Source organism: Pipra filicauda, unplaced genomic scaffold (genome assembly GCF_003945595.2).
Source record: "Pipra filicauda isolate LSUMZ 115617 unplaced genomic scaffold, ASM394559v2 scaffold80_size11013439_pilon, whole genome shotgun sequence".
NCBI classification, from domain to species: domain Eukaryota; kingdom Metazoa; phylum Chordata; class Aves; order Passeriformes; family Pipridae; genus Pipra; species Pipra filicauda.
The window spans coordinates 1,135,541-1,161,049 of NW_024104987.1; the positions used below are offsets into that span (position 1 = coordinate 1,135,541).

The 25,509-nt window shown below is 66.5% G+C and overlaps 1 protein-coding gene across 1 annotated transcript; it reads left to right on the top strand.

The window, feature by feature from the left end:
- Positions 1–483: 483 nt before the first annotated feature.
- On the top strand, positions 484–24,042 carry BAHCC1 (BAH domain and coiled-coil containing 1). Its single transcript, XM_039390271.1, has 27 exons — positions 484–586; positions 2,576–2,885; positions 9,328–9,507; positions 10,277–10,399; positions 10,656–12,278; positions 12,358–12,463; positions 12,832–13,040; positions 13,125–13,283; positions 13,640–13,845; positions 14,234–14,591; positions 14,673–15,410; positions 16,027–16,211; positions 16,333–16,469; positions 16,596–16,697; positions 17,329–17,443; positions 17,550–17,721; positions 18,125–18,280; positions 18,547–18,872; positions 19,337–19,444; positions 19,521–19,774; positions 19,875–19,950; positions 20,038–20,146; positions 20,229–20,351; positions 20,434–20,601; positions 20,945–22,095; positions 22,667–22,903; positions 23,517–24,042. Exons 2-27 carry the CDS (start codon positions 2,711–2,713, stop codon positions 23,721–23,723), a joined length of 7,503 nt encoding a protein of 2,500 aa, XP_039246205.1. The 5' UTR covers positions 484–586; positions 2,576–2,710; the 3' UTR covers positions 23,724–24,042.
- Positions 24,043–25,509: the final 1,467 nt, after the last annotated feature.

The following is a 25,509-nucleotide window of genomic DNA, read 5'->3' on the forward strand; positions in this document are numbered from 1 at the left end:
CGCCACCGCCTCCCGGGCGGCGCAGTGCGCGTGCGCGCCACCGCCTATTCCCCTCCCCATTCATCCGCCGCGCTTGAATTAGGCGCCGTCGCGCGCCGCGCCGCGATTGGCGGGCGGGCTGGCGGCGCTCCAACCAATCAGGAGAGGGCGCTCGCCTGACGCGCGGCGCGCGCGCCGCGGGAAGAATGGAGCCGGCGGGAGGGGGGCGGGGGGGGATCAATGGCCAGCGGGGCGCGAGCGCCGCGCGGCGGCCAATCAGCGCGGGGGCGCGCGCGCGGGGCACGCGCTCATTAGCATGCGGTGCGCGCACGCCCCGCCGGAGTACTCGCTGCGTTAGCGGGAGGCCCGGCGTGTCCCCGCACCCCACCCGCCTGTGCCCACCCCCCCTTCCTTCCCGCCCTCCCTCCCTCCCCCCCCCCCCCCGCCCGCCCGCCCGCCCGCCCGCCCGCCCCCCCCAACCACACACCCCCGGTTCCCTTTGCTGCAGGAGCAGCCGGTGCATGGGCAGTGCACGGGCACCGGCAGGAGCACGCTGCGCACCCCCGCCACGGGACCGCACTCGCCCCGCGCGCGGAACGCCCCTCCGGTAAGTAACTGCGATCCGCGGGTGGGTTTTTTGTTGTTGTTGTTGTTGTTGCTGTTGTTGTTTGGGGGTTATTTTAATTTCGGGCGCTCCGGGGTTATTGTGTTGTTTTTTTTTTTTTTTGGTTTTCTTTTTCTGTTCTTTTTTTTTTTTTTTTTTTTTTTTACGCCTTAACAATTTTTTTTGGCGTTATTTATTTTGGTTCTTTTGGGCATTAATTTTTTTTTCTGTTTTGTTTTGCGTTTTCAGCATTATTTTTATTTGCGCTTTGCGCTTTATGTTTTTTTCTTTGCTTTCTTGGATTTATTATTTTTAAATTTTTGGGCGTTAATTATTTTGCATTTTTGCCTTTTATTTTTTTTCATTCTTTGTACATTTCCTTTTTTTTTTTTTTTTTTTTTTGCATTTTTTCCTCACTATTTATTTTTCGCTTTATTTGTTTGCACCCAAATATTTTTTTTGCATCTTTCCGGCATCAAAATATTTTCTCCGTTCGTCTCTTTCCTTCAAAAATATTTTTTTCTCTTCACCTTTTTCTACCAGAATATTTTCCCCTGTATCTCTTTCCACCAAAATATTTTTCCCCTTCATGTTTTCCCATTAAAACATTTTTTCCCCTTTCGTCTTTTTATGTTAAAACATTTTTTGCTGTTAAAACTCGTCGCTTTAAAGCGCTTCGCCTTAAAATTTTGTCCATTAAAAATTTTGTGCGTGAAAACATTAGTTCATTAAATCATTTGCTTATCAAACGCTGCTTCACTGAACCGTTTGCGCCTTCAAACATTTTCGCACCGAGCCCTTTTCGCCTTAAATTTTTCGCTTTAAATATTTTCCTCCTTTCGATTAATTCACGTTAATTTTTTTCGCTTTACGTTTATTTTTTTTACATCAATAAAAAACCCACTTTTTTTTTTTTTTTTTTTTACGTAATTTTGTTCGGTTCTAGTGAGGAAAACACACGTTATTTTTTTTTTTTTTTTTCCCCCCCGGCCCGTGTTTCTCGCCGCGGGGCTCGGCCCAGCACTCCTCCCCGGTGCCCGCGGCCCCGGCCGGGCCCCCCCCGGGGCCCCCCGCGGCCCCCGGCCGCGCTCGCCGCCCCGCGCCCCTTTGTTCGCCGCCGCCCGGCCCGTGCCCGGCTCCCCCCGCAGGATCGGGCCCCGCGGCCCCGGCGCTGCCAGAACAATGACCCGGCGGGCGGGAGCCGCGGCCGGGCACCGGCACGGACCGAGAACCGGGGCCGGGACACCGCGGCGACACCGGGAAACCGGGGCAGGGCACCGGGGAAATAACCGGGGAACCGCGGAGAGGAGGGGTCCGGGCACCGGGAAATACCGGGGAAGTGGGGCTGGAGGGAAACCGGGGAGATACCGGGGAATCGGGGCTGGGGACGGAAGGAAGGAAATAGTGGAAGCGCAGCGAGGGAGGCGCCGAGCACCGGGGACACAACGGGAACCGGGGGAGCCGAGGACGAGCGGGGGCCGAGCCCCGGGGAGATACGGTCGGTGAGCCGGGGGAGATAGAAGAACGGAGCGCCGGGAAACTGGAGCTCGGCAGCGGGGAGGAAGGGCCGGAGCAGCGGGAACCGGGCCCCGAGCTGGGGGTGGCCGTGCCCGGGCTCCGGGGGATTGGGGTCGAGAACCGGGGACACCGGATAAAGGAGGGGGGGCTGCGCTCCGGGAGCACCCGGAACACGGGGGGGGGGCTGTGCCTCCAGGAAACTGGGCACCACGAACTGGGGGTGCTGGGAAAGCTGGGGGCTGCAAACCGGGGGTACCGGGGAAAGGGGAGCCGTGCTCTGGGGATGGCGGGGAAACGGGGACCGTGCACCGGCAGTGCCGGGGAAACCGCGGCCCTGCGAGACGGAGAGAGAGGGAGCTGTGCACTGGGCAAACTGGGAGCGGGGTGCTGGGCGAGCGGGTTTGGGGGTGTGGGGAGGGCCGTACCCCCAACCTGGCCGTGCTCTCACTCTCTCCTTTCTCTCCCCCGTGCCAGGAGCGGAGGATGAGCCGACAGCCCCGGCGCGGAGCGCGGCAGGACGCCCGCCGAGCCAGCCCGGCGCGGCGCTGAGCATCGCCCACCAGCCGTGTCGGGGTCCCGCCGAGCCCCCCGCGGGTGGGTGCCCCCGGCATGGACGGCCGTGACTTCGCGCCCCCGCCGCGGCTGCTGTCGGAGCGGGGCAGCCTGGGCCACCGGCACGGCTCCGGACGCGTGGCGGGGTCGGCACACGGGGCCGTGCAGCCCCCCGGACACTTCCAGCCCACCAAGTACTTTCCGGCGCCCATCTCCATGGCCACGCACACAGGTCAGAGGGCTCGATGCGGCCGCGGCGCGAGGGGCCGGGAGGGGTGTGGGGGGCTCGGTACGGCACCGGGAGCTCGGCCTCCCTTTGTGCCGATCCCGCTGTCACTGTGCCTGGTGGTTTGGGGTGAGGACTCACGCACACACGGGGGATGTTCCCCCACCCCGCCGCTCCGCCGGCACGGGAGGAGCGTGGCCCCCGGGCCGCTCCGGCGAGATCCCAGTGCCTGGACGAACGGGCGCTCGGGGGAACGAGGAGGCCGTTATGTGCGGGGCCGTGGGGCGGCGGTGGAAGGTCACCGAGCCCTGGCTTGATGTTGGGCACCGAAGTGTCAGGGTGCGAAGGGGTTCGTGGCGCGTGTTTGCCGCCGGGGCCGGACAAAGCGCGGCACACGGCTGAGCGCCGCACGGGCAACCGGCACTGCCGAGGGGTCACCGCATCCGGCGGCCACGGCCAGCTGCCCCCGTGGCTTTGTCTGCGGCATGTGCTCGGCTGCAGCCGGGCAGGGCTGAACTGGGGTTCGCTGCACCTAAACTGGGGTTCGCTGCATGGAGGGCTTTGAGTGTGCAGCCAGCGGGGCCCCTGCTGCCACTGCTGAGCTCCGGGATGGAGCTGGAGCGGGAGCAGGGCTGGAGCGGGTGCAGGGTTGCCGGCTCGGCGCGGTGCAGCACCGGGGCCCCCTGCTTCCCGCCGGCGCGGGCGGTTGTCTGGCCACGGCACGGCGGCAGCGCCGGTTATTGTCGCCGCCTTGATGAGCTGTGAATACTAATAAAATTATATCTGCTTTAATGGGATTACAATTAGTGCGTGGATTAGGGCGGGGGGCACGGCCGGGCCGGCGCGGGGGGGGGTGGCAGCGGCGGGGGCTCCTGGAAGAAGGCAGAAACCGGGGGGCACCGGGGGGTGCCGGAGGTAGTGCTGGATCGGGCCCGCGGCCGGGGCGGTTTCGCTTTGTGCCGGCGGTCTCACTGCCGGGACCACCGCCGGGCTGAGGGGGCCACCCTGGCTTCCCCCTGCTTTTGGGGGCCGTGGGGCGTGGTGGGGGCTTGGAGCCTGTCCCCAGGGTGGGGGGTTGGGATGGGGACTCGACTGCTCTCCGGCTCGCAGTGGCTGTACGGGGGATCCCGGGGGGACGCCAGCGCTGGGTGCTGCTGGCTTCTCTCCGGCTTCTCTCCGACTTCCCGGCGTGGCGGTGTCCCCGTGCCGGACCCTCACACCCGCCGGGGCCTGGGCGACACATGGGAGCCCGAACGCACCGGAGGTTGTTAAAATAACATGGATCTGGCTAAAAATACCCCGGCAGAAACGCGCCGAAAAAAAAAAAAAAACAGAGAAGCCAAACCCAACAACAGAACGAGCTAAAAATATTCCGGCTTTGGCAGGGCCGGCGCAGCCGGAGCGCTTCCCAGCGAGCTGCGCTCCGCAGCTCCACACGGCTGGAACGCCGCTGGGGCGGATAAACCGGATAATTTAGTGGCCGGCACAGTGCCGGCAGGAGGGGGGTCCCTGTCCCCAGCACCCCGTGTCCCCCCAGCATGGCCCAGCCACGGTGCCGGCAGCCGTGGCGGCATGGCGTGGTAATTAACGCCGATGATTGATAATTACCCCACCCAGTGCACGGAGCCAGCCCGCGGTTGGCCGTGGCATGGAGATGCCGGCGCGGCACGCGGCACCCGAGGGGCACGGCGAGACTGGGGGGCTCCGGCCGCACTCCCCCAAATGGCTCCCGGCGTGGGGCCGGACTACACCTCCCAGGAGCCTTTGCTGGGGCCTGCGGCCTCCCTGGGAATGGGAGATAAAAGTGTTTTCCTTGATTTTATTAAAGCCGTAACTCAGGGCCGCGCGTTGCTGGAACTGAACGCTCCGGCCGGCGTCAGGTTTGGCACCGGCACTGGGTGGATGATGGCAGGGGGGCTGGGGGGCTGTGACACTGCCTGGTGCTGGGGGATCAGGGACCCCCAGAGCTGCCTGAGCCCACCCAGGCCGGGTGCAGCCCCCACACCCCGATTGCGGTGGGTCCCACCACCCCGACACACCCTGTGCCGAGCAGGGCCAGGGGTCCCAGTGCCTCTACCACAACCAAGGGGTGGGAAACTCTGGCTGAGCTGCACTGGGGCCTGGATGTGATTTTTGTCCTTCGGATGTTTTTCTGGACTAGTGGGGAGTTGTGACTGCGCCGGGCTGATCGTCACCGTGGCCGAGCCCTCGGCACACGGCCTTGGGGAACGGCGGCGCCGGGTTTGCTGGGAGCAGCGTGGCCGTGCTGGCAGGCAGCTTGACCCCGGGGGTGCTGGTGTGCATCTCGGTGCTGATCTGTAGCCTGGCCTCAGCAGTGCCGGTGTGCATCCCAGTGCCAGTGTGCAGCCTGGTGCTGGCATGCAGCCTGGCCATGACAGTGCAGGTCCCAGTGCACATCCCGGTGCAGGGTTTGCATCCCGGTGTGCATCCCAGGGCCATGAGTCGGTGGCTGGATGTGCTCCCACACCTGTCTCCTCCCTGGATTACGCTGCAGGCCGGGTGCTGTGCGGTTCCCTGACATGGATTTGGGGGGGATCCGTGGGGAGGTGGTGGTGGGGACAGTGCCTCTGGCCTGATGGTGACACAGGGCCAGGTGCCAGCACTGCAGCCACTCCGCATCGCTGCTTCCCTGGGGACAGGTCTCATGAGGGGCTGGAGGCTGAGGTACGGCTCTGGCACAGCTCTGGTGTGGCTCTGGTACAGCTCTGGCACAGCTCTGGTACAGCTCTTCTGCAGGGGCTCCCCGCTACCCCCGGCCCCCTGAACCAGCCCGGCCATGCCGCCGCATTTCCAGAGTGTCAAAGTTAAACCAGATTTGACCATTAACTGGGCTGCTCCTCGGCAGCCATGAGGGGCAGGGGGCCACACGCGTGGCCAGCAGGATGTGCAGGTCCCCAGATCCCACCGGATCACCCTGGGTCTTGCAGAATCATTCCCGAGTGGTTCCACTGTTCCTTAGTCATGAGCTCCATCCACGCGGAGACGCTACCACGTGCCAGGCCCTGGGGGGACAGGCAGCTGCTGCCAGCCCTTGTTGCTGCTCAGGGGACACTAGGGGTGGGGGTGGGCTCCACAGAGAATCTGAGAATTCCTAGAACTCCCTTGGCCCTGCCTACACCTCACCTGCCTCTCAGCATCACCCCGGGACAGGGTCTGACCCGCTGGGTGCTGGGGTCCCTCCTGGAGGGAGCAGGGGGGCATGAGTCCTGGTAGCCCCTTGGGGTCACTCCCTCCTGGGACCCTGCACTTGTGGCATTCAGTGACACGGGGTCACCATGGTCCCCACCTTTTGGGGGTTTCCCCAGGGGGGTAGTCCACATGCTTGGCATCTGTGTGACACCAGGAATGGCGTGGGACATCTGGACCCCCAGGGCTGGACCCTCCCTGGCTTCCCGGTGCTCCAGAAATGGTTTTGCGCAGCACGTGTGTGTCAGGTTGTGCGGTGGGTGTGCAAATAGTCTGTGCAGGCAGCGTGCACTGAGCACATGTGTGTGCCAGCCGTGCCAGGAGTGTGCACCACCCTCGTGATCGCCGTGCACACGCAGCCCTGGTGAGCGTGCAAGCGCAGAGTGCGCAGCAACTCCAGCCAGGACAGCTGCCTGTAGCCCTCTGGAGCAGATAACCCATCAGATAACGCTGGGATTGCCCCCCTGGCTCCATCGGGCACGTTCCGGCAGTGTTTCGCCATCACGGCGTTCGTTTAGTGCCGTAACAATATGGATTCAGCTGGAATTACAGCACCGGAGAAGCCAGAGCCTGTTTATTCCCTGTTTGCCAGATTTTTAAAGGGGTTGTGTGGGTTGTGAACTCCGGGGGGGGGGAGCTGGGGGCTGCACCCCACCCCCTGCCTGGCTCGGGGAACCCCAGGGTGCCAGGCTGCGGCGTGAGGGTCCCTGCCAGCTCCCAGCCCTTCGCCCATGGCCCTGGCTCCGTTAGGAATGTTCCAGCCCTGAAATAGCTGAGGGAGAAACCCAACCCTCTGCACGTCCCCCCTGCCACCACCGCGGGGACCCGGGAGCTGTCACCACCTTGGGGACCCCGGAGCAGCCGTAGGGTCAACCCCCCCGGGGCCACAGCCCCTCCCACACACCCCGGCCCTGAAACTTTCTGCCTTCCCGGAAAATTCCCATCTGCGCTGCACTTGGAGCGGGGGCGAGGAGCAGCTGTAGGGAGGGGAGCACCTCTTGTTGCCCCCCACGGGTCCCCCCAGTGACCTGCCTGCGCCCGCAACCCCCCGGCGCTGTTGTTGCAGCCGTGCTGAGACCTGGCACACTTGTCACACGTGTGACTCTCTGCAGATTTGGGGCCAAGGGAAGTTTCGTGCTGGAGCCGGGAGCAATGCCGGCGGGGCTGAGTCACGGCACTGGCCTCAGGGAGCCCGGCCAGGGAGTTCCCAGGGTGATGCTGCCGGGGGGCAGCGGGGGGGGCTGGGGTGGGACCCCGCAGCCCATCTGTCCCCTGCTGGCAGCCAGCCCTGCGCTGCTGTGCCCGTCCTGGCACGGGGCTCCTCCAACACTGGTCGCTCATCGTTGACGTGAGTTGTGCATGGTCTCAGGAACCTGTGGCACAGGGCTGCTCTGACACTGTGGGCTCATCGATGACACGAGTTGTGCACGTTCTCGAGGACCTGTCCCTGTCCTCACTGTCAGCGTGGCTGGAGGGGGCAGGATGGGGGCTTCTCCCTGCCCATGCTTCGTGGTGAGCCGCCGCAGAGCACAAGTGTGCCAGGGGCCGTGGCGAGCAGGCGTGCGAGGCGGGTGGGAATGTGGGAATGGCAGTGCTGGCCGAGTGCGCCGGGGGACCCGTGAGTCAGCGGGTGGGTGGGGGGAAGCGGCGGCCCCATGACCCCCCTGGGACATCCCGGCCCCGCCGCCTTTGGGGCGGGGTGGGGGGTTATTTTTTCCAACCCTTTCCACGGCTTCCAGAAAAGTCTTGTTCTGGAAACCTCGGCTTCCCGCCCGGCACAGCCGCCCAGCACGCTGCCGGCTCCACGCCTGCACGGGGTCCCCCGGCACAGCTGGGGTGTAGAGGTGGGCTGGCTGCAGGCAACACCGGGCAGGGATCTCCCGGGATGCATTGACACAGTGGGATGTGCCCACCCATCCTGGTGCGTGTCCGGTTCCCAGGGCTGCGGCCGTGCCCCCGGCCCACGCGGTCCTGCCCAGCTCGGCCTCTCCGCGGAGGAAGGAGCGAAGCTGCCTGAAACCACATCCCGACACTCATCCCAGAGGCATCCCGGCGGGATTAGCCGGGGAGCGTGGGCTGGCTTAGAGAGCAAAGCATCGCTTCCTGCCCCGGCCGGGCGGGCGGCCAGCCCGCACTCCGCGCCACGCCACGCGTGCCGAGCCGTGCTGAGCCGTGCCATGGCCACACCGGCACACAGGGACACGGGGAGCAGGGCCATGCAGTGAGGGGCAGCTGCTCCCCCATCCTGGTTTCCCCTATCCTGGCTCCCCCCATCCCAGCTCCCCCCGCCCGGCCGCTGGCCACCAGCTCCAAAGTTTCCACCATGATCTCACGGTTTGGCCGGGATGGGAGCAGGATGGGGGGCGGGATGGGGAGCACTGGCCATGGGCCTCCCCAGGGGTGCTGGGGGCCCCCCCAGGCTGTGGGGGAGGTGGTAGGGTCAGGATGGGAGCTACCCCTGCCCCTCCTTGCACACATGTGTACCCATACATGTCTATAGACATATGTACACACTTACATGTGTACACACATTGCGTGGCACAGCCTTGGGCCCCTGGACCTTGGGATTGTCCCAGAACTGGGAGCAGCTGCGTGGGGAGCCACACACGTGTGCAAAGCCTCCTGTGTACCAGCACACGTGTGTGCTCTCAGGGCACGCACAGGGCAGGGCACCAGTGCCCCTTGCACGGCTCTGCTGCCTCTCACACGCCCTGGTGCAGCGTGGGGCTGGGGGACATGAGGGGCACGAGGGCTGTGATCGCACAAGGACCACGTGTGCTCACGGGGGATGTGTGTGCACAAGGGATGTGATGGCACAAGGGCTGTGATCACGAGGGACATGTGGCTCACAGGCCACGTGTGCACAGGGGATGTGGTGGGTGCTCAAGGGCCATCCGTGCACGAGGGACGTGTGAGCACGAGGGAGGTGATCATGTGAGGGACGTGTGTGCTCCTGGACTGCGTGTGCACGAGGGACACAACAGCACGAGGGACACGCGTGCTCAGGAGGGCTGTGTGTGCACAGGGGATGCACAGTGCCGAGTGGGCTGCACAGCCCCCTGGGAACCGTATGCACACGTGTGTGCAGGAGGGGGCACCGCGGGTCATGTGTGTGAACAGGGCCTGTGCAGCCCCCCAGCTGCATCCTCAGCCCCCCCAGCTGCATCCTCAACCCCCCCAGCTGTGTCCTTGGCCCCCCAGCTGTGTCCTCGGCCCCCCTGACTGTGTCCTCTCCCCACAGCCGGCAGCAGCCTGATGGGGAGCGCCCCCCCATCCTCCTTCATGGGGGGCTTCCTGAGCAGCAGCCTGGGCTCGGGGGGGCCCAGCCACCCCGCCGGCCCCGCCGCCTCCCCCCCAGAGCCAGCCTTCTGCGGGCCCCACTCCGGCACCTCCCAGATCTGGTTCTCCCACTCCCACGAAGGTGAGTGGGCACCGGGACGCGGGTGGGTCGGGGGGTCCCTGTGGGTGGTGAAGATGTGGCCGGGGCTCTGCCCAGTGCCAGTGGGCCATGTCCCACCAGTGCCTGTGTGGATGGGATCCAGGCACCCTGGACAACTGCTTCGGGGTGATGATGTGGGTACAAGCAGCACTGTTCCCCAAATCCCCCCTGGGCATCCACGGGAACCAGGCTCAGCCCCCAGAGTTGGGGTTTGGGGTGTCTGGAGAGGCTCATGCGGAGCTGCAGACCCCCAGCCTGGGAGCTGGGCTGAGGCCAGGCCAGCTTGTGTCACTGGTGATGACGGGGCAGGTGACAGTGTGGGGACCCCCAGGGCAGCCCTGGTTCAACTGACTCCCCTTGCCCCCCCCCCGTCCTACTGGCGTCCCCATCCCGCCGGAGGAGCGGGAGCGGGGCGGCGGTGCTGGCGCGGGGCCCTGGCAGCCGGCCCGGCTGGTAGTTTGACCGGCTGCCAGCTGGCTCCCGGCGTTCGGGGGGGCACGGGGGGACGGGGACGGGCAGTGCACGCGGCTGACGGACAGCCCGCCCGGGCCGTGCCGAGCCGAGCCAAGCACGGCCACTGCTGACATGAGGCTGGGGGGGCCTCAGCCCCCTCCCCGGTGGCTCCCAGAGGGCGTGGGGGATGCCAGCATGGAGGGGATCACGGGCTCTGTAGGGCGTTCCCAGCCAGAGCGCTGTGGGTTGGGTTGCTGGGTGATGTGCCACCCCAGCCCCCCTGACCCTGTGCCCCCAGCCCCGGGGTACCCCCGCTTCTCCGGGAGCTTGGCCTCCACCTTCCTGCCCATGGGCCACCTGGACCACCACGGCAATGGCAACGTGCTCTACGGCCAGCACCGCTTCTACGAGAGCCAGAAAGGCAGGTACCGGGGCCGCCAGGGTACCAGGGTCCCCTGTGAGAGTGCGTGTCCCCAGCTGGGCAGGGTTAGGGGGCTCAGTGCCTGTCCCAGTGCTGGTGTCGGAGTGGGGGGCTGGTGCCAGAGCAGATGCCCAGTGCTTGGGCAGCGGGTGGGGTGGTGGGCATCTGTCCCTTCATTCCACTCCTCCTCTCATTGGCACAGCCAGCGGTTGGGCGGGGGGTCCGTGGGGGTCTCATGCATTACCCTCCCCTCCAGATAACTTCTACCTGCGGAACCTTCCGGCGCAGCCCCCCCTGCTCCCTGCCAGCCACGGCTTCCCTGGCATCCCCCGTGCCGCCCCCGGGCCCCCTGCCAGCTCCTGCAGCCGGGAGCGGGACACCGGCCCCCTGCCCAAGACCCCCAAGGACTACGAGCGCTTCCTGGTGGGCAAGGAGAAGGGGGGCAAGGGGGACCCCAAGGAGCGGCTGCCCGAGGAGGACCCCAAGGAGCGGCACAAGGCGGTGCTGCCGGTGCCGCCCGAGGGGCACTGCAAGGAGGGGGTGCCGCCGCGGGGCTCCGGCGATGGGCGCCCCAAGCCCTTGGCCTCGTGCCTGCTGGGCGCCAAGGGGCTGGACGGTGACGGCGCCCGCGCGGCGCTGCCCAGCTGTGCCGGGAATGCCCTGCCCCGCGCCACCCGCTGCACCCCCAAGGAGCGGGAGCCGGGGGTCCCCGAGGCGCCGCAGCCCTACGGCGAGGCCGTGGAGCGGCGGCAGATGCTGCACCATGCCGTGTCCTACGCCGTGCCCGCTGCCGGCTCCTTCCCCTGTCTCCCGCTCCACGCCGGCCCCGAGGTGCTGTGCCCGCTGCCCGAGCCCCCCGCCCGTGAGCTGAAGCTGAGCGGGGCCACGCTGGTGCCCTCAGTGGGACCCCCGGCGGACAAGAGCCGCTCGTTCCAAGTGGAATCTGGCGGGATGGAGCGTGGGGACGGCAAGGAGCGGCACACGGAGGCGGGCACCGAGCCCTACGGTGCCCCCTTCCACCACCCGCTGAAGGCCGAGGGGCCAGCAGAGCGGCGGCTGGACTGGGGGGCTCCTGGCACCCGGCTGAAGGGGCTGGAGTACCTGGGGGGCGGCGCAGCTGAGGGACCCCCCTTCTCCAGCCGGTGCCCGGCACCCAAGGGGGGGCTGGAGAAGAGCTACTTCGAGGTGCCACCAGCCCCTGACTGCTCTCGTGCCCCCCGCCCCGACCCCCTGGGCGTCCGCGTCGGCCCCTCCTGCTGCACTTTAGAGAAGGGCCCCCCCAAGGACCCCCCGGCCCAGAAGGTGGCTCGGATCCGGCACCAGCAGCACCCCGAGGCGGAGGCGGCCGAGGGCAAGCGCAAGCCCCTGGAGCTGAGTGCCCTGGGCTACAGCGGGCACGCCCTGCCCCCCTGGGGGGTGCAGGGCCAGGGGCCCCCCTTGGCCGTGACGGAGGAGCGGAAGGGGGGGCCCTACCTGGACCCCTTCGGCACGGGGCTGGTGCGGGCGCAGGAGGTGCCCAACGCCCCCGACGAGGTCTCGGCCATGAAGAACCTGCTCAAATACAGCAACGGGGCCCTGCTGGGGGGGCAGAAGGGCCCCCCCTTTGTGGGGCTGGCAGGCACCAAGGGCAGCTGCGCCCACCAGGACGCCAAATTCCCATCGGGGAAGGGGCAGCTGGAGCTGGAGCGGCCGGACTGTGCCCGCGGCCGGGAGCACGAGGCACTGGGCCCTGGCGGCACCGAGGGCGAGGTGCGGCAGCCGCCCGTGGGCATCGCCGTGGCCGTGGCACGGCAGAAGGACACGCTGGGCCGCCACGAGCCCTACGGCAACGGCGGCACCGGGGGCACCGGGCGGCAGCGGGCGGCGGCCGGAGTCAAAGGTAAGGGCTGGGGAGGGGGTCGGGGGTGGCAGGGGGCTGGCGGTGCCACGCTGATGTCACTGTGATGTCCCCGTGGCAGCGGGCACCGCACGCCCCGTGCACCTGATGGAACTGGAGGCTGAGGAGGAACGGGGCCGGCTCTGCGAGGAGCGCCTGGGGCTGCCCGGGAGGGACATTCTGCTCCAGTGAGTGAGGGGGAATTGGGGGGGCCTGCTGGGGGCAGGGGGAAGATGGGGGTCCCTGGGGTGCAGGGAGGGACATGGGAGACCCTGGACATCCTCTTGGGAATGTGGGGTTGGAAGAGGGGGTCCCTTTGGGTGTTTTTGGGGGTGCGGGGCTCCTGTGCTTTTGGGGGTACATGGTGGGACCTGGTGGTCCATGTGGGTGTTGGTGGTCATGCAGATTGGTGCCTTTTTGGGGTGCAGGGGAGAGCGATGGGGTTCCTGTGGGTGCTGCTGAGGGTGCAGGGGTGGGAGACGGGGGTCCTTGGGGGTACAGGGGAGGGTGATGCCAGTGCTGCCCCCACACTGTGTGTATCCCCCTCTTCCCGCAGGGACAGCAAGGACCTGGTGGAGTTTGCCCGGATGCACCCATCGGGGGGGTGTCCTGGGGAGCTGACCCCCCACCTGATGATGGCAGGGGGCTCGTCGCTGCCGGCGGGGCAGCTGGGGGGGGACCCCGCCGCCCACGCCCACCCTGCGCACACGCACTGGCTGCCCCGCACCCGCAGCCCCTCCATCTGGATGGGGGGGCACTCCTACGGTCAGTGAGGGGACTCTGGGGGGGCTGGGTGGGTGCTGACCCCCCACAGTGGGGTGCTGACAGACCCCTCCTCCATCCCTGCAGGCATCGGGCACCCGGCACTGCACCAGAACCTGCCCCCCGCCTTCCCCACCTCCATGCCCAGTGCCATGCAGCCCGTGTTCCCCCTCGCCCAGGACCCCCCCGCCCAGCTCGTCATCCTCCCCACAGAACCCCCCGCCCACGGCACCCCCCACACGCTGGGTAAGGCTGGGACCCCCACCTTGTGCTGGGGAGGGGAATCCTGGGTGCTGAGTGGGGCTGGGGGAGAGGAGATGGGGTCCTTGGGGGTGTAGGGTGGGAGATGGGGATCACTGGAGTTACTTTTGGGGGTTCGTGGGTTGGTAGTGAGTTTTCTGTGGGTGCTGTTGTGGCTGCAGGGTGCTTTTGGTGGAACAGGGGAGTGTGTTGGGGTCCTTTCAGGTACTTTTGGGAGTCTAGGGGCAGGAGATGCGGGTCCCTTCAGGTGCTGCCAGGATTGCAGGGCTTGGGTTCAGCACCACTGGGGTCTGTGGGGTGACCCCGAAGTGACTCCCCAATTGACCCCCTACCCTCTGCAGCCGACGTGATGGACCAGGCGTCGCTGTGGCCCCCCATGTACCCGGGCCGGGGTCCCAGTGCCCACCTGCAGCACACAGGGCAGCTGCCTGTGTACCCACGGTCGCAGTTCCTGCGGCAGCAGGAGCTCTACGCCCTCCAGCAGCAGCAGCAGCAGCAGCAACGGGCAGCCCAGGCCCTCGAGATCCAGCGCCAGGCACACGGCCAGGTGCCAGGGGGCTGGGGGATGTTGGGGGGCTGGGGATGGAATGGGATGTGGGGCTGGCTGGAGGATGTGAGTCAGGATGGAGGTTGGGGTGGAGAGTGGGGATGTGGGGCTGGATGTGGAGGTTGGGATGGGAGATGTGGGGCAGCGCTGGGAGGCTGGGGACAGGCAGAGGAGCATGGGGTGGGCAGGGATGTGGGACTCGGATGGGGGGTGGGGTTATAGGGTGCTGGGCTGGGTGGTGAGGCAGGAGTCTGGGCCATTGATCTGGGCTATGTGGGGCTGGACGAGGCTGTGGGATGCAGGACTGGGCTGTAGGATGCCAGGCTGTGGGGCAGGGACCAGGCTGTGGGGCAGGGGCTAACCCATGTCACCTCGTTGTCTCCCACAGCGGAAGCCGGAGGAGCAGCCCCTGGAGCTGGAGGAGGGGGGTCCTGAGAAGCCCCTCAAACCCTCCCACAAAGCAGTTGCCTTAAACCCCCCAGCCAAGGGCCTGACCTCGGCGGCCCCCGCGCCCCCCAAGCTCTCCCCCTGCTGCCACTCGCCGGCCCTGCGGCACCAGGCCAAGTGCCCGGTGACCCTGCCCACGGCCCCCTGCACTTTACCCACCTGCCCCACCGCCAGCCCAGCCGTGGCCCCCCGCTCGCCGGCCGCCAGCCCCCTGCCCACCCCCAGCAAGGGCAGCGAGGGCGAGGACGCGCGGGGCGAGGGGCAGCCCCCGCGCCGCTACCCCAAACCCCTGGAGCCAGGTGAGTCCGTGGCATCGAGGAAGAGGAGGGCGGTTGGGGGGCACCGGGGGGTCCCCGCTGATCATCGCCCCCTCCCCACAGACCTGCCCCCCGGGTATGGCTACCCCGCCGCCACCATGGGCTACCCCGCGGTGCACTCGGCCGAGCCAGCGGACCCCGACCCCGTGCACGCCGGGTCCCCCCCCGCCGAGCCCGAGCAGTCCCGGACCTTCAGCCCCACCGCCGAGGCGCTGCGGGAGCCAGGCCCTCCCCGGGACCCCCCGGCCGAGGGTCCTGGGGTGCTGCTGCACCGCCACCACCTCCTGCTCCCCCCGGGCCCCCTCTGCGGGGAGCGGGGGGCGGCGCCGGCCGCGGGGGGCACCGAGGAGCCCTTCGGGGGGCACCAGGAGGCGGCTCAGGGAGCACCGGAGCAACCGGAGCAGCAGCACCCTGTGCCCAGGGTGGGGGGCTCCCCGCTGCCCCCCACTGCAGAGGAGGAGGAGGAAGAAGAGGAGGAGGAAGAAGAAGAGGAGGAGGAAGAGGAGGAGGAGGAGGAGGAGGAGGAAGGCGACAGCGATGGCTTGGAGCTGGAGGGCAGCTGCGATGAGGAGGAGGATGGTGATGTCCCCGTCAGGCACCAGGGCTGCCCGGGCGGGCTGGAGGCTCTGATCGCCGCTGGCATTGACCTGGGGGAGCTGCCAGCACTGGACGAGCCTGAAGAGCCTCCCCCTGCACCCCCTTCGCCCGCCCCCCACCCCTCAGGGATCCCCGGCATCGCCCTGCTCAGCGAACTCGCCGACCTGGAGCTGCGCCGGCGCCGCTGCGACCTGGCCAGGGAAGGTGAGTGACCTCCGGTGCCCCCATCACCTCTCAGTGCCCCCGGTGCCTGCTGGTACTCACTGGCATCTCCGGTGACCCCTGATACTCCCTGGTGACCCCAGTCGTCTCTGGTACACCCCAGAGCCTCCGCATGTCCCCAGTGCCCCCTGGTGCACCCCAGTACCCCCGGCAGCCCCTGGTACACCCCAGTGCCTCCAGTACACCCTGTTCCATGGGCGTGGCAGGCTGCATTCCATGCCATGCAGGCTGCATTCCATGCCATGCTGCCATGCCATGCCCCACTCGAAGCCGGGGCTCTGCTCCAGCGCTGGCTCCAGGCAGGCGCTGGGATTCCCTCCCCGCTCGGCTTCCCCAGGGAATCCCGGGGGCCCCAGCAGGGATGGCCGCTCGCTGTCCTGGCGCGTCCTCATTCCTGCGGGTGTGTGGGAGTGTGTCACTCCATACTGAGTGTGGAATGGGAACACCGTGGCGTGAGGGGTTGGCTGTGGGGTCCCGCTCCCCACAGATGGGGTGGCCAGATGGGGCACGTTGTGTCCCTCCCGGCCACAGCTGAAGGTCTGCTCCCAGCGTGGAGTCTGGGATGTCCTTCCTTGCTGACCCCGTCCCGTCCCCACAGGTGAGGATGAGGAGCTGCTGGCCTTCAACCTGCAGAACCTGGCCACGGTGGCGGCCGCCTGGTCGCTGGTGGAGGCGGCGGGGCGGGAGGGCAGCCCCCCCGCGCTCAGCCCCCTGCCCGCCTCGCCCCCGCCCCGCGCCCGCGTCCCCCGACGCAAGTACACCTGGACCCCCAAAACCAAGGCCGTGAGTGTCTCCCGGCGGGGGCGGGAGGTGGGGTGAGTTGTGCCCGGTCTCAGCCCTGCGGCCGAGGCTGTTGGCACTACCAGCGGTGCCAGCGGCCTCCAAACGCCCCCCGGCCCCCCAGGTGTGCCCGCTGAAGGCGGCCATGGAGCAGCTGAACACGCAGGAGGTGGAGGTGCGGATGCGCCTGGCCGAGCTCCAGCGCCGCTACAAGGAGAAGCAGCGGGAGCTGGTGAGGCTCCAGCGGCGCCACGACCACGAGTACGTCCCGTTCCGTCCCCTTCCTGAGGCTGGGGCAGCACTGGCAGTTAATCCATGTGATGAGTTTGGGCCTGTCCTCAGCCTGACAGGGAGGGGGCTCTGCTCACGGTGCCCCCGGTTTTCCAGGCGTGACGAGAGCTCCCGGAGCCCGGCGCGGCGCGGGCCGGGGCGGCCGAGGAAGAGGAAACACTCCAGCACTCTGGGCAGGGCCGAGAGCCGCAAGGTCAAGTGAGTGACCGGTGCCACGGGACCCCCTCAGCGGGGGTCTGACCCTCCTGGTGTGCTCAGGGGCCCCCCCATTACATCCCTATTGCACCCGCCTCCATCTCACCACAGTCCCCTGCCGTGTTTGAGAGGGTTCATCCACTCATTCCCATGGAAGATGGGAGGGTCTGGGTGGGAGCAGCATTCCATGGAGCCCCGTGGCATGGGGCGACCCCCCTTTCTAGCCCCCTTTTCCTGCCTGGCACATCCCATTCCCCATTCCCATAGTTGTTGTTCTCCATAAATCCTGTGTGCTCAACTGAGCACTGGGAAGGTGTGTGGGAGTGTTGGGGGGTCCCAGGCCCCCCTTGTTAAATTGTTGCTAAATGGGGCCACAATTAAGATAGAAAGGAGAAAAAAATTAATTTCCAGGTTCTGTGTCACAAACTGTTGGTTGGGGTGGGGAGCAGAGCAGGGAGATGGCAGCTGGGTGGTGCAGGAGCCAGCCAGGGTGAGGTACAGGATCCATTTGGGATGGGGTGCAGGATTCCTCTGGGGGATGCAGGATGAAGCTGGGGGGTGCAGGATTACTCCAGAGGTGCAAGACCCTTCTGGGGGGTCTGCAGACACCGTGCCCACGCTGTGCTCCCCCCAGGGCAGTGAAGACCAGCCTGTCCCTGCTGTGTGCTGAGCTGAGGGGGGACCCCGAGCCCCAGAAGAAGAGGAGCAAACTGTCAGGTGGAACCTTCGGCAGCCTCCAGGGCTCCCCGGTGAGTCCCATGGGATCTGGGGGGTCCTGCTCCCCCCTGAAACGCCCCCTGAGCCCCCCCAGGGCAGGGTCCCCTGCCCTGTGTGGTGGCTGACGGGGTGTTGCAGCTGAAGCAGAAGGTGAAGGGCAAGGGGCTGCCCCCTGGCCTCAGCCCCTTCCGCCGGAGGGACCCCAACCCCAGCGCCCGCATCCAGAAGAAGCTGAACCGACCCAAGGGCTCCAAGGGCTCCAAGTACCAGGGGCAGGACCCCGGCCCCCGGCAGCCCCCCCATTTCAGAGGCAAGGCGGGCACAGGGATGGGGGTGTGGGGTTGGGATGGGGGTGTGGGGTCCGGGGTGGGAACAGCAGGGCAAGATTAGGATGGGGTGCATGGTCAGGGTGGGGATCTGGTTGGGGTGGTGGTGTGAGGTTGGGGTTGGGGTCTGGCATGGGAACAGGGGTTCAGAGTCTGGGCTGGGTGTGCTGGGTGCAGCATGAGGATGGGGATGCAGGGTCCAACCATGGGACTGGGGTGCAGGATTCAGCACGGGGATGGGGGTTCAGAGTCCAGCATGGGGCTGCAGAAGGTTCAGGACAGGAGTGGGGATCACACGTGACCGCAGCTCACCCCATCCTGCTCTGAGGGTGCAGGGCCACCCCTGGGTGCACAGGGGTCCCTCACTGCTGTCCCCTGCCCTTGCAGACGAGCCTGAGGGGGACACGGACAGTGAGGACGAGGAGCCGGGGCTGTCCCTGCCCACGGGGCCAGTGGCTGTGCTGGGGCCCTCCCCGTCCTCCGTGGTGAAGATGGAGGCCAATGAGAAGGCCAAGAAAAAGAAGGAAAGGCAGGGGCTGCTAGGTAATGGGATCACCCTGGAAACGCCATGGGGCACAGGGGCAAGGACCCTGCAATACATGTGCCAGGGCTGGGTGGGCAACTGGGGGGTATTTCAAACCCCGTCACTTTTATGGGGTGCCCTGAGCCCTGTGGCCCCTGTGCAGTGCCTGGTCCCCAGACCCCCATGGAGTGCCCCAGTCCCCCTGTGTCCTTGGGGTGTCCTGACTGGTGTGCCTCCTTGGGGTGCCCCGGTCCCTGTGGGGTGCCCTGACCCCTGTCCCCCCCAGGTCCCTGCCGCCTGGGCAGCCCCGAGGGGGAGGTGAAGATCAAGCGGCGGCCGGTGAAGCCGGGGGGTGCCGGGAAGCTGGAGAAGGTGCCGGGGCGGCGGAAGGCCGGGGGCTGCCCCGAGGGCAGCAAGAAGAAGCTGAAGGGAAAGAGCAAGGAGAGCCTGCGGCCCCCAGCCCCCGGCGGCCCCAGCCCCACAGGACCCCCCGGCAGCCTCTTTGGGGGCACGGACCCCCGGCTCCTGGGGCCACGGGACGAGGGGGTTCGGCTGGGAGAGAGGGGCAAGAAGGGCACCCGCAAGAGCAAGGGGCTGCAGGCAGCCCTCAGGGTGAGTGGGGGACTGGGTGTGGGATTTGGATGGACTGGGGGGCACCAATGGGACCAGGACGTGCAGGGACTGAGGGTACTGGGGTCATTGGGGTTTCCAGTGAGACGGTGCAGGTGCTTGGGGTACTGGGGTAGTTGGGGGATGCTGCAGGGACCACGGGGTGCAGAGGGTGGGATGTGGGGTTTGGATGGGCTGGGGGTGCTGGGGTGGTTGGGGTGGACACCGCTGGGACCATGGGGTGCAGAGCTGGGAGCAGGGGCTGGGGGTTCTGTGGTGGTTGGGGGTGCTGGGAGCACTGGTGGGACCATGGGGTGCCAAGGGGCGGGTGCAGGTTTTGCACAGGCTGTGGGTGCTGGTGGAGATGGGAGGCACCACTGCAGGGACTGGGGTGGTGGGAGGCACACCAGGGGGGGCTGGGGTCACACTGGGGGGCCATCAGCCAGTCCTGACCCCCTGTCTTGCAGCGCAAGAACGGGGCGCTCTCATTGGCCCTCTCCCCCCGGAGCGCCAAGACCATCCTGAGCAAGGGCAAGAAACTGGCCAAGGTCAAGAGCAAAGTGGCCACCAAGCAGGTGAGACCTGGGTGGCCTCCCCCAACCCTGACACGGCCCCCCCGTGCCTCCTACTCACCCCTGTCCCCTCCTGCAGTGCAAGGGCCGGGCAGTCAGCAAACTGCTGGAGAGCTTCACTGTGGAGGACGACTTCGACTTCGACGACAACAGCAGCTTCTCAGAGGAGGAGGAGGAGCTGGGGGGCTGCCTGGCGGGGGGGACACGTGAGGAGGTCCCCCACGCCTGCGCCATCCAGAAGGAGGATCTGCGGGATGGGCTGCACATCCTGATTCCCAAGGAGGACAGTCTGCTCTACGCCGGCAGCGTCCGCACCATCCAGCCCCCGGACATGTGAGTGGGGGCTCCGAGGGGTCCCGGCCCTGGGGGGTGTCCCAGCCTTGCAGGGGAGTACCAAGGTGGGCGCTGAGCCCCCTCTGTGCCCCCTCCCCAGCTACAGCATCATCATCGAGGGCGAGCGGGGGAACCGGCAGCGCATCTACTCACAGGAGCAGCTGCTGCAGGAGGCGGTGAGTGGAGGCTTCTGGGGGGTCAGGGTGGGGGGTCAAGGTGGGGGTCCCCACCCTGGGGAGAGCCCAGCACGGTGCTCCCTGCAGGTCCTGGACGTGCGGCCGCAGTCGCGCCGCAGCCTCCCACCCGGCACCCGCGTCTGCGCCTACTGGAGCCAGAAATCCCGCTGCCTGTACCCAGGGAACGTGGTGCGAGGTGAGGCTGGGCAGGGAGCAGTCTGTGGGGCGGGGGGTGTCGGGGACCCCCTGCCCATCCCAACAGCCCTCCCGTGCCGCAGGCTCCTCCAGCGATGAGGAGGAGGAGGACGCCGAGGCCGTGCTGGTGGAGTTCGACGACGGCGACACCGGACACATTGCCGTGTCCAACATCCGCCTGCTGCCCCCCGACTTCAAGATCCAGTGTGAGGGGCCGGGGTGGGATCACAGAATTAGGGGGGGTGGGTGTGGGGCACGGGGAAGCCCTGACCCTCCTGCTCCCCACAGGCACCGAGCCCTCCCCAGCACTGCTGGTGTCCAGCTCCTGCCGGCGGGCGAAGCGGGCGTGCGGCGACATGGGCACCCCTGGAGCGCTGCCCCCCACGCTGTGCCCGGATCACGGCCCCCAGGCCTCCCGGAATTCCAGCAGGAAGGCATCTGGCAAGGAGAAGAGCGGTATGGGTGGGTGAGGAGCACCCATGGACTACTTACCTGGGTGGGATGCAAGGAGAGGTGTTGGGATGGGGAGAAGGGGGCTGGGATACAGAGAAAGGTGCTGGTATACAGGAAAGGATGTGAGGGTGTGGGGAAGGGTTTTGGCGTGGGGAAAAGGCACTGGGATGCAGGGAAAAGTGCTGGGATGCAGGAAAGGGGAGGAGTACTGGGATGGGTGGACGGGTACTGGGATGAGGAAAGGGGTGCTGGGATGTGGGGAAGGCTGTTGGGATGTGGGGAAGGCTGTTGGGATGCTCCCTCCGTCCGTCCATCCTCTGGCTCCCCTGACCCCCTTCTCCCGCAGGCAAAGCCATGGAGGGGCTGTCGGGGGGCCGGGGGCCGGCACTGAGCGATGCCACGGCCGGGCGGCGCGGGGGGTCCCTGCTCAGCTGGGCAGCCATGGCACAGACCAAGCGGAAGGCGGTGAACAAGGGCTCGGCCGTGCTCCAGAACCTCTTCCAGGTCAACGGCAGCGCCAAGAAGCTGCGGGCCAAGGAGACCCTTTTCCCGCTGCACCACCACCACCACCACCTCGCCGCCCCCGTCTTCGGCACCGCCTTTGGCGCCGACTCCTTCAGCCGCATCGCCAGCTCCTACAGCTCCTTCGGCGCCGGCGCCGGGCTGGTGCTGCCCGCGGCACAGAAGCTCCTGCGCTCCAAGAAGGCCGAGCGGCTGGAGGCGGAGGTGGGCAGGAGCGGGCGCAGGAAGGCGGCGGGCGGCGAGTTCCTGGTCAAGCTGGACCACGAAGGGGTGACGTCCCCCAAGAACAAGACGTGCAAGGCGCTGCTCTTGGCCGAGAAGGACTTCGGGGCCAGGCTGGAGCGGCCACTGGGCAGCCACAGCTACGGACACGCCGGGCTGGGTGGCCGGGAGCGGAGGGGCCGCACGGCCGCGCATCCGCTGCCCGTGGGGCTGGCACTGCGCAAGTACTCGGGGCACGGGGACTTCTCCCTGAACTGCGACAGCGACTGCCACAGCTCCTACTCGGACATGGACGAGGACGAGGACGCGGCGGGGCTGGGCGCCGACGTCCCCTCGCGCTTCATGACGCGCCTCTCAGTGTCCTCCTCTTCCTCGGGCTCCTCCACCTCCTCCAGCTCCGGCTCCATCTCCACGTCCAGCCTCTGCTCCTCGGACAATGAGGATTCCTCCTACAGCTCGGAGGACGAGGACTCGGCGCTGCTGCTCCAGACCTGCCTGTCGCACCCGGTGCCGGCGCTGCTGGCGCAGCCGGACGCACTGCGGCCCAAGGGCACCGCGCCACAGCGCTGCTTCCTGTCCAAGGCGGCCGCCGCCGGCCCCAAGGCCAAGCTCAAGCGGAAGGAGGCCCTCAGCTTCGCCAAAGCCAAAGAGTTCTCCCGGCGGCAGCGCCTGCCCTCGGTGGAAAATCGGCCAAAGATCTCCGCCTTCCTGCCCGCGCGCCAGCTCTGGAGGTGGTCGGGGAACCCCACGCAGGTAAGGCGGGCACCCACCCTGCCCCCCTTCATGGGCACCCAGAGCTTGGCACAGCCATGGGCACTCACTGCTGGGTGCGCTTTGGGAGGGGAGGAGCAGGCACAGCAGAGGTGTGGGGGTGCCTGGCAGGGCACAGGGGTGCACAGAGCGAGGTGCCTGGGGTGTGGGGGTGTGGGTGCGGGGGGCACAGGGGTGCCTGACAGGTGCTCAGGGTGCTGGGCACACCGGTTGTGACATGTGGATGCCCATGCTGGCACTCAGGTGCCCAGCAAAAGGAGCTCGTGACGTTTGGGGACAGCAGTTGCAACATGTGGTTGCCCAGCACACAGTGCTGGTGACACCAACTGTGCCACACAGATGCAGGGGTGCTGGTGACACTGCCTGTGTCCCCTGGGCACTGGTGACATTGCCTGTTCTTTCCCTGGGCACTGGTGACACCAGCTGTGTCCCTCAGGCACAGGGCACTGCCCGGGTGCCGTGGGCATACCCGCCCTCGGTGCTGCTCTCCCCCTGCCCCGTGGTGGCGGGTTTGGGGGTCCCTGTGCCCCCCCTGAGCCCGTGTCCCCCCCAGCGGCGCGGCATGAAGGGCAAGGCGCGGAAGCTGTTCTACAAGGCCATCGTGCGGGGCAAGGAGACGCTGCGCGTGGGCGACTGCGCCGTGTTCCTGTCGGCCGGGAGGCCCAACCTGCCCTACATCGGCCGCATCGAGAGCATGTGGGAGTCCTGGGCCAGCAACATGGTGGTCAAGGTCAAGTGGTTCTACCACCCCGAGGAGACCAAGCTGGGCAAGCGCCAGAGCGACGGCAAGGTGAGGGTGGGGCAGGGGCAGCTCTGCCGGGCTGTGGTGTCAGGTGGCCACTCGTCGTGCCAAGCGGTCATGTGCCATGTCGCGTGGCCACACGCCGTGTAAGGTGGCCGTGAGCCGTGCCGGGCAGCCCCACACTGTGCCAGGTAGGCACGCGTCGTGTCAGGCAACCCTGTGCCAGGCCAGGTAGCCACATACCATGTCAAGTAACCATGTACCATGTCATGTGGCCGCACATCATATAAGGTAGCCCTGAGTTGTGTCAGGTAGCCCCACAGTGTGCCAGGTAGCCACGTGACTTGTGATGTAGCCACACACCAGGCCAGGTAGACACAGACCACCTCAGGTAGCCGTGTACCATGTCAGGTAGCCACATGTCATGCCAGGTACCACTTGCCATGTCAGGTAGCCACGTCCCACATCAGGTAGCCATGTCCCACGTCACGCGGCCGTGCACCATTCCAGCTGTGTCCCATGCCAGGTAGCCACGTCTCATACCAGTTAGCCATGTCCCATGCCAGATAGCCACGTCCCACCTCAGGTAGCCATGTGCCACCTCAGGTGGCCACACCAGGTGGCCACGTGCCGTGGCCGTGACGGTGCCTTGTCCCCGCAGAACGCGCTGTACCAGTCGTGCCACGAGGACGAGAACGACGTGCAGACCATCTCGCACAAGTGCCAGGTGGTGGGGCGGGAGCACTACGAGCAGCTCACGCGGGGCCGGAGGTACCAGGACCGCCAGGACCTCTATTACCTGGCGGGCACCTACGACCCCACCACGGGCCGCCTGGTGACCGCTGACGGGGTGCCCATCCTCTGCTGACCCCCCTGGGGGTGCCCATCCTCTGCTGACCCCCCTGGGGGTGCCCACCCTCTGCTGACCCCCCCAGGGATGGGGACGGGGACCCCTCTGCGGGTCCTGCCCGGCTCTTATGCAAAGCCCGTGGTGACATTGGGGGGCGCGTTGGGGGGGCCCAAGGGGGACGGTGGGGGGGGCTCCCCTACAAGCCATAACTTTCCCTAGTACCTCTGACTGTTTGCCAGCAGGTGAAGCAGAAATCAGGTGTGTTGTTCTATTTATTTTGCCTGTAAATATTGTATTTCTTCCGGGAAGTTTTATGGAAAACCGAGAAAGGACAAAAAAAAAAAAAAAAAGCAAAAATGGTCAAAAAAAAAACAAACCCTCCACAAAAAAATAATAATAATAATCCTCGGGGAGGGGGTGGGTGGGAAGGGGGGGGTCGTTTCAGTGCACTGTGTCCCCCAGCCTGTGGGGATGGGGACAGCGGGGAGCGCTGTACAGAGGGGGCCAGGGCGGGGGGCTCGGCCCGGGCGGGGGGCCCAGCGCCACCGTCCCCAGTGCAATAGGGGGGTGACCGCGGGGGGGGGACCCCGGGGGGGGCCGTGGGGGGACCATGGGGACCCCCCGGGGCCGGCGGACGCTGGCCCGTCCCGCCGCCGCTGCCTGGAAAATATTGTACAGGGGCTTTTCCAGTGTAAACACTAAACCAGAAAAAAAAAATCCCACAAAACAGGATAAAAAAAAATAAAATCCGAAAGGACAAAAAAAAAAAAAAAAAAAAAAAAGGAGCAAAGGGTTAAACAAAGGTTTTATGAGCCGCCACTCCTGTAAAGGCCTTTTACTATGGAACTTTTTTATGGATAACTTGGCTTATGAATAAATATATGAACCGTTGCTGGCGCCGGCTCCGCTCTCGGCTCTGCCTCAGTTTCCCTTCTGCTGCGACCACCCCGTGCAGCCACCGCTGTGGGCACTCCTGGCTCTGGGCACCCCTGGCTCTGGGCACCCCCAGTTATGGGCACCCCCCTACCGCCAAAGCACCCTCACAGGCTTTGGCGTGGGCAGGAGATGGGGTGGGGGGCAGAGTTAGAGACCCCTGGGCACCGCGTCCTGCTGCCACCCTCATCCTGGTGGCACCCGGTCCTGCTGCCAGGGAATGCAGGCAGGGATACAGGAAGGAATGGGGGAAATGCAGGCAGGATGCAGGCAGGGAGGGGGGGATGCAGGTGGTGATGCAGGCAGGATGCAAGCTGGGATTGCAGGATGATGCAGGCAGGGTCAGTGGGATGCAGGCAGCAGGATGGGGGATACAGGAAGCATGATGAGGGATGGAGGCAGGGGTCAGGGATGCAGGATGGGATCAGGGATGCAGGGATGAGATCAGGGATGCGGGGATGGATCAGGGATGCAGGGTGGGATCAGGGATGCAGGGGATGGATCAGGGATGCAGGGGATGGATCAAGGATGCAGGGTGGGATCAGGGATGCAGGGGATGGATCAGGGATGCAGGGGATGGATCAGGGATGCAGGGTGGGATCAGGGATGCAGGGGATGTATCAGGGATGCAGGGTGGGATCAGGGATGCAGGGTGGGATCAGGGATGCAGGGTGGGATCAGGGATGCAGGGGATGGATCAGGGATGCAGGGTGGGATCAGGGATGCAGGGGATGGATCAGGGATGCAGGGGATGGATCAGGGATGCAGGGTGGGATCAGGGATGCAGGGGATGGATCGGGGATGCAGGGTGGGATCAGGGATGCAGGGTGGGATCAGGAAGGGCCCGCGCTCCCCCTGCACTCTCTCCACC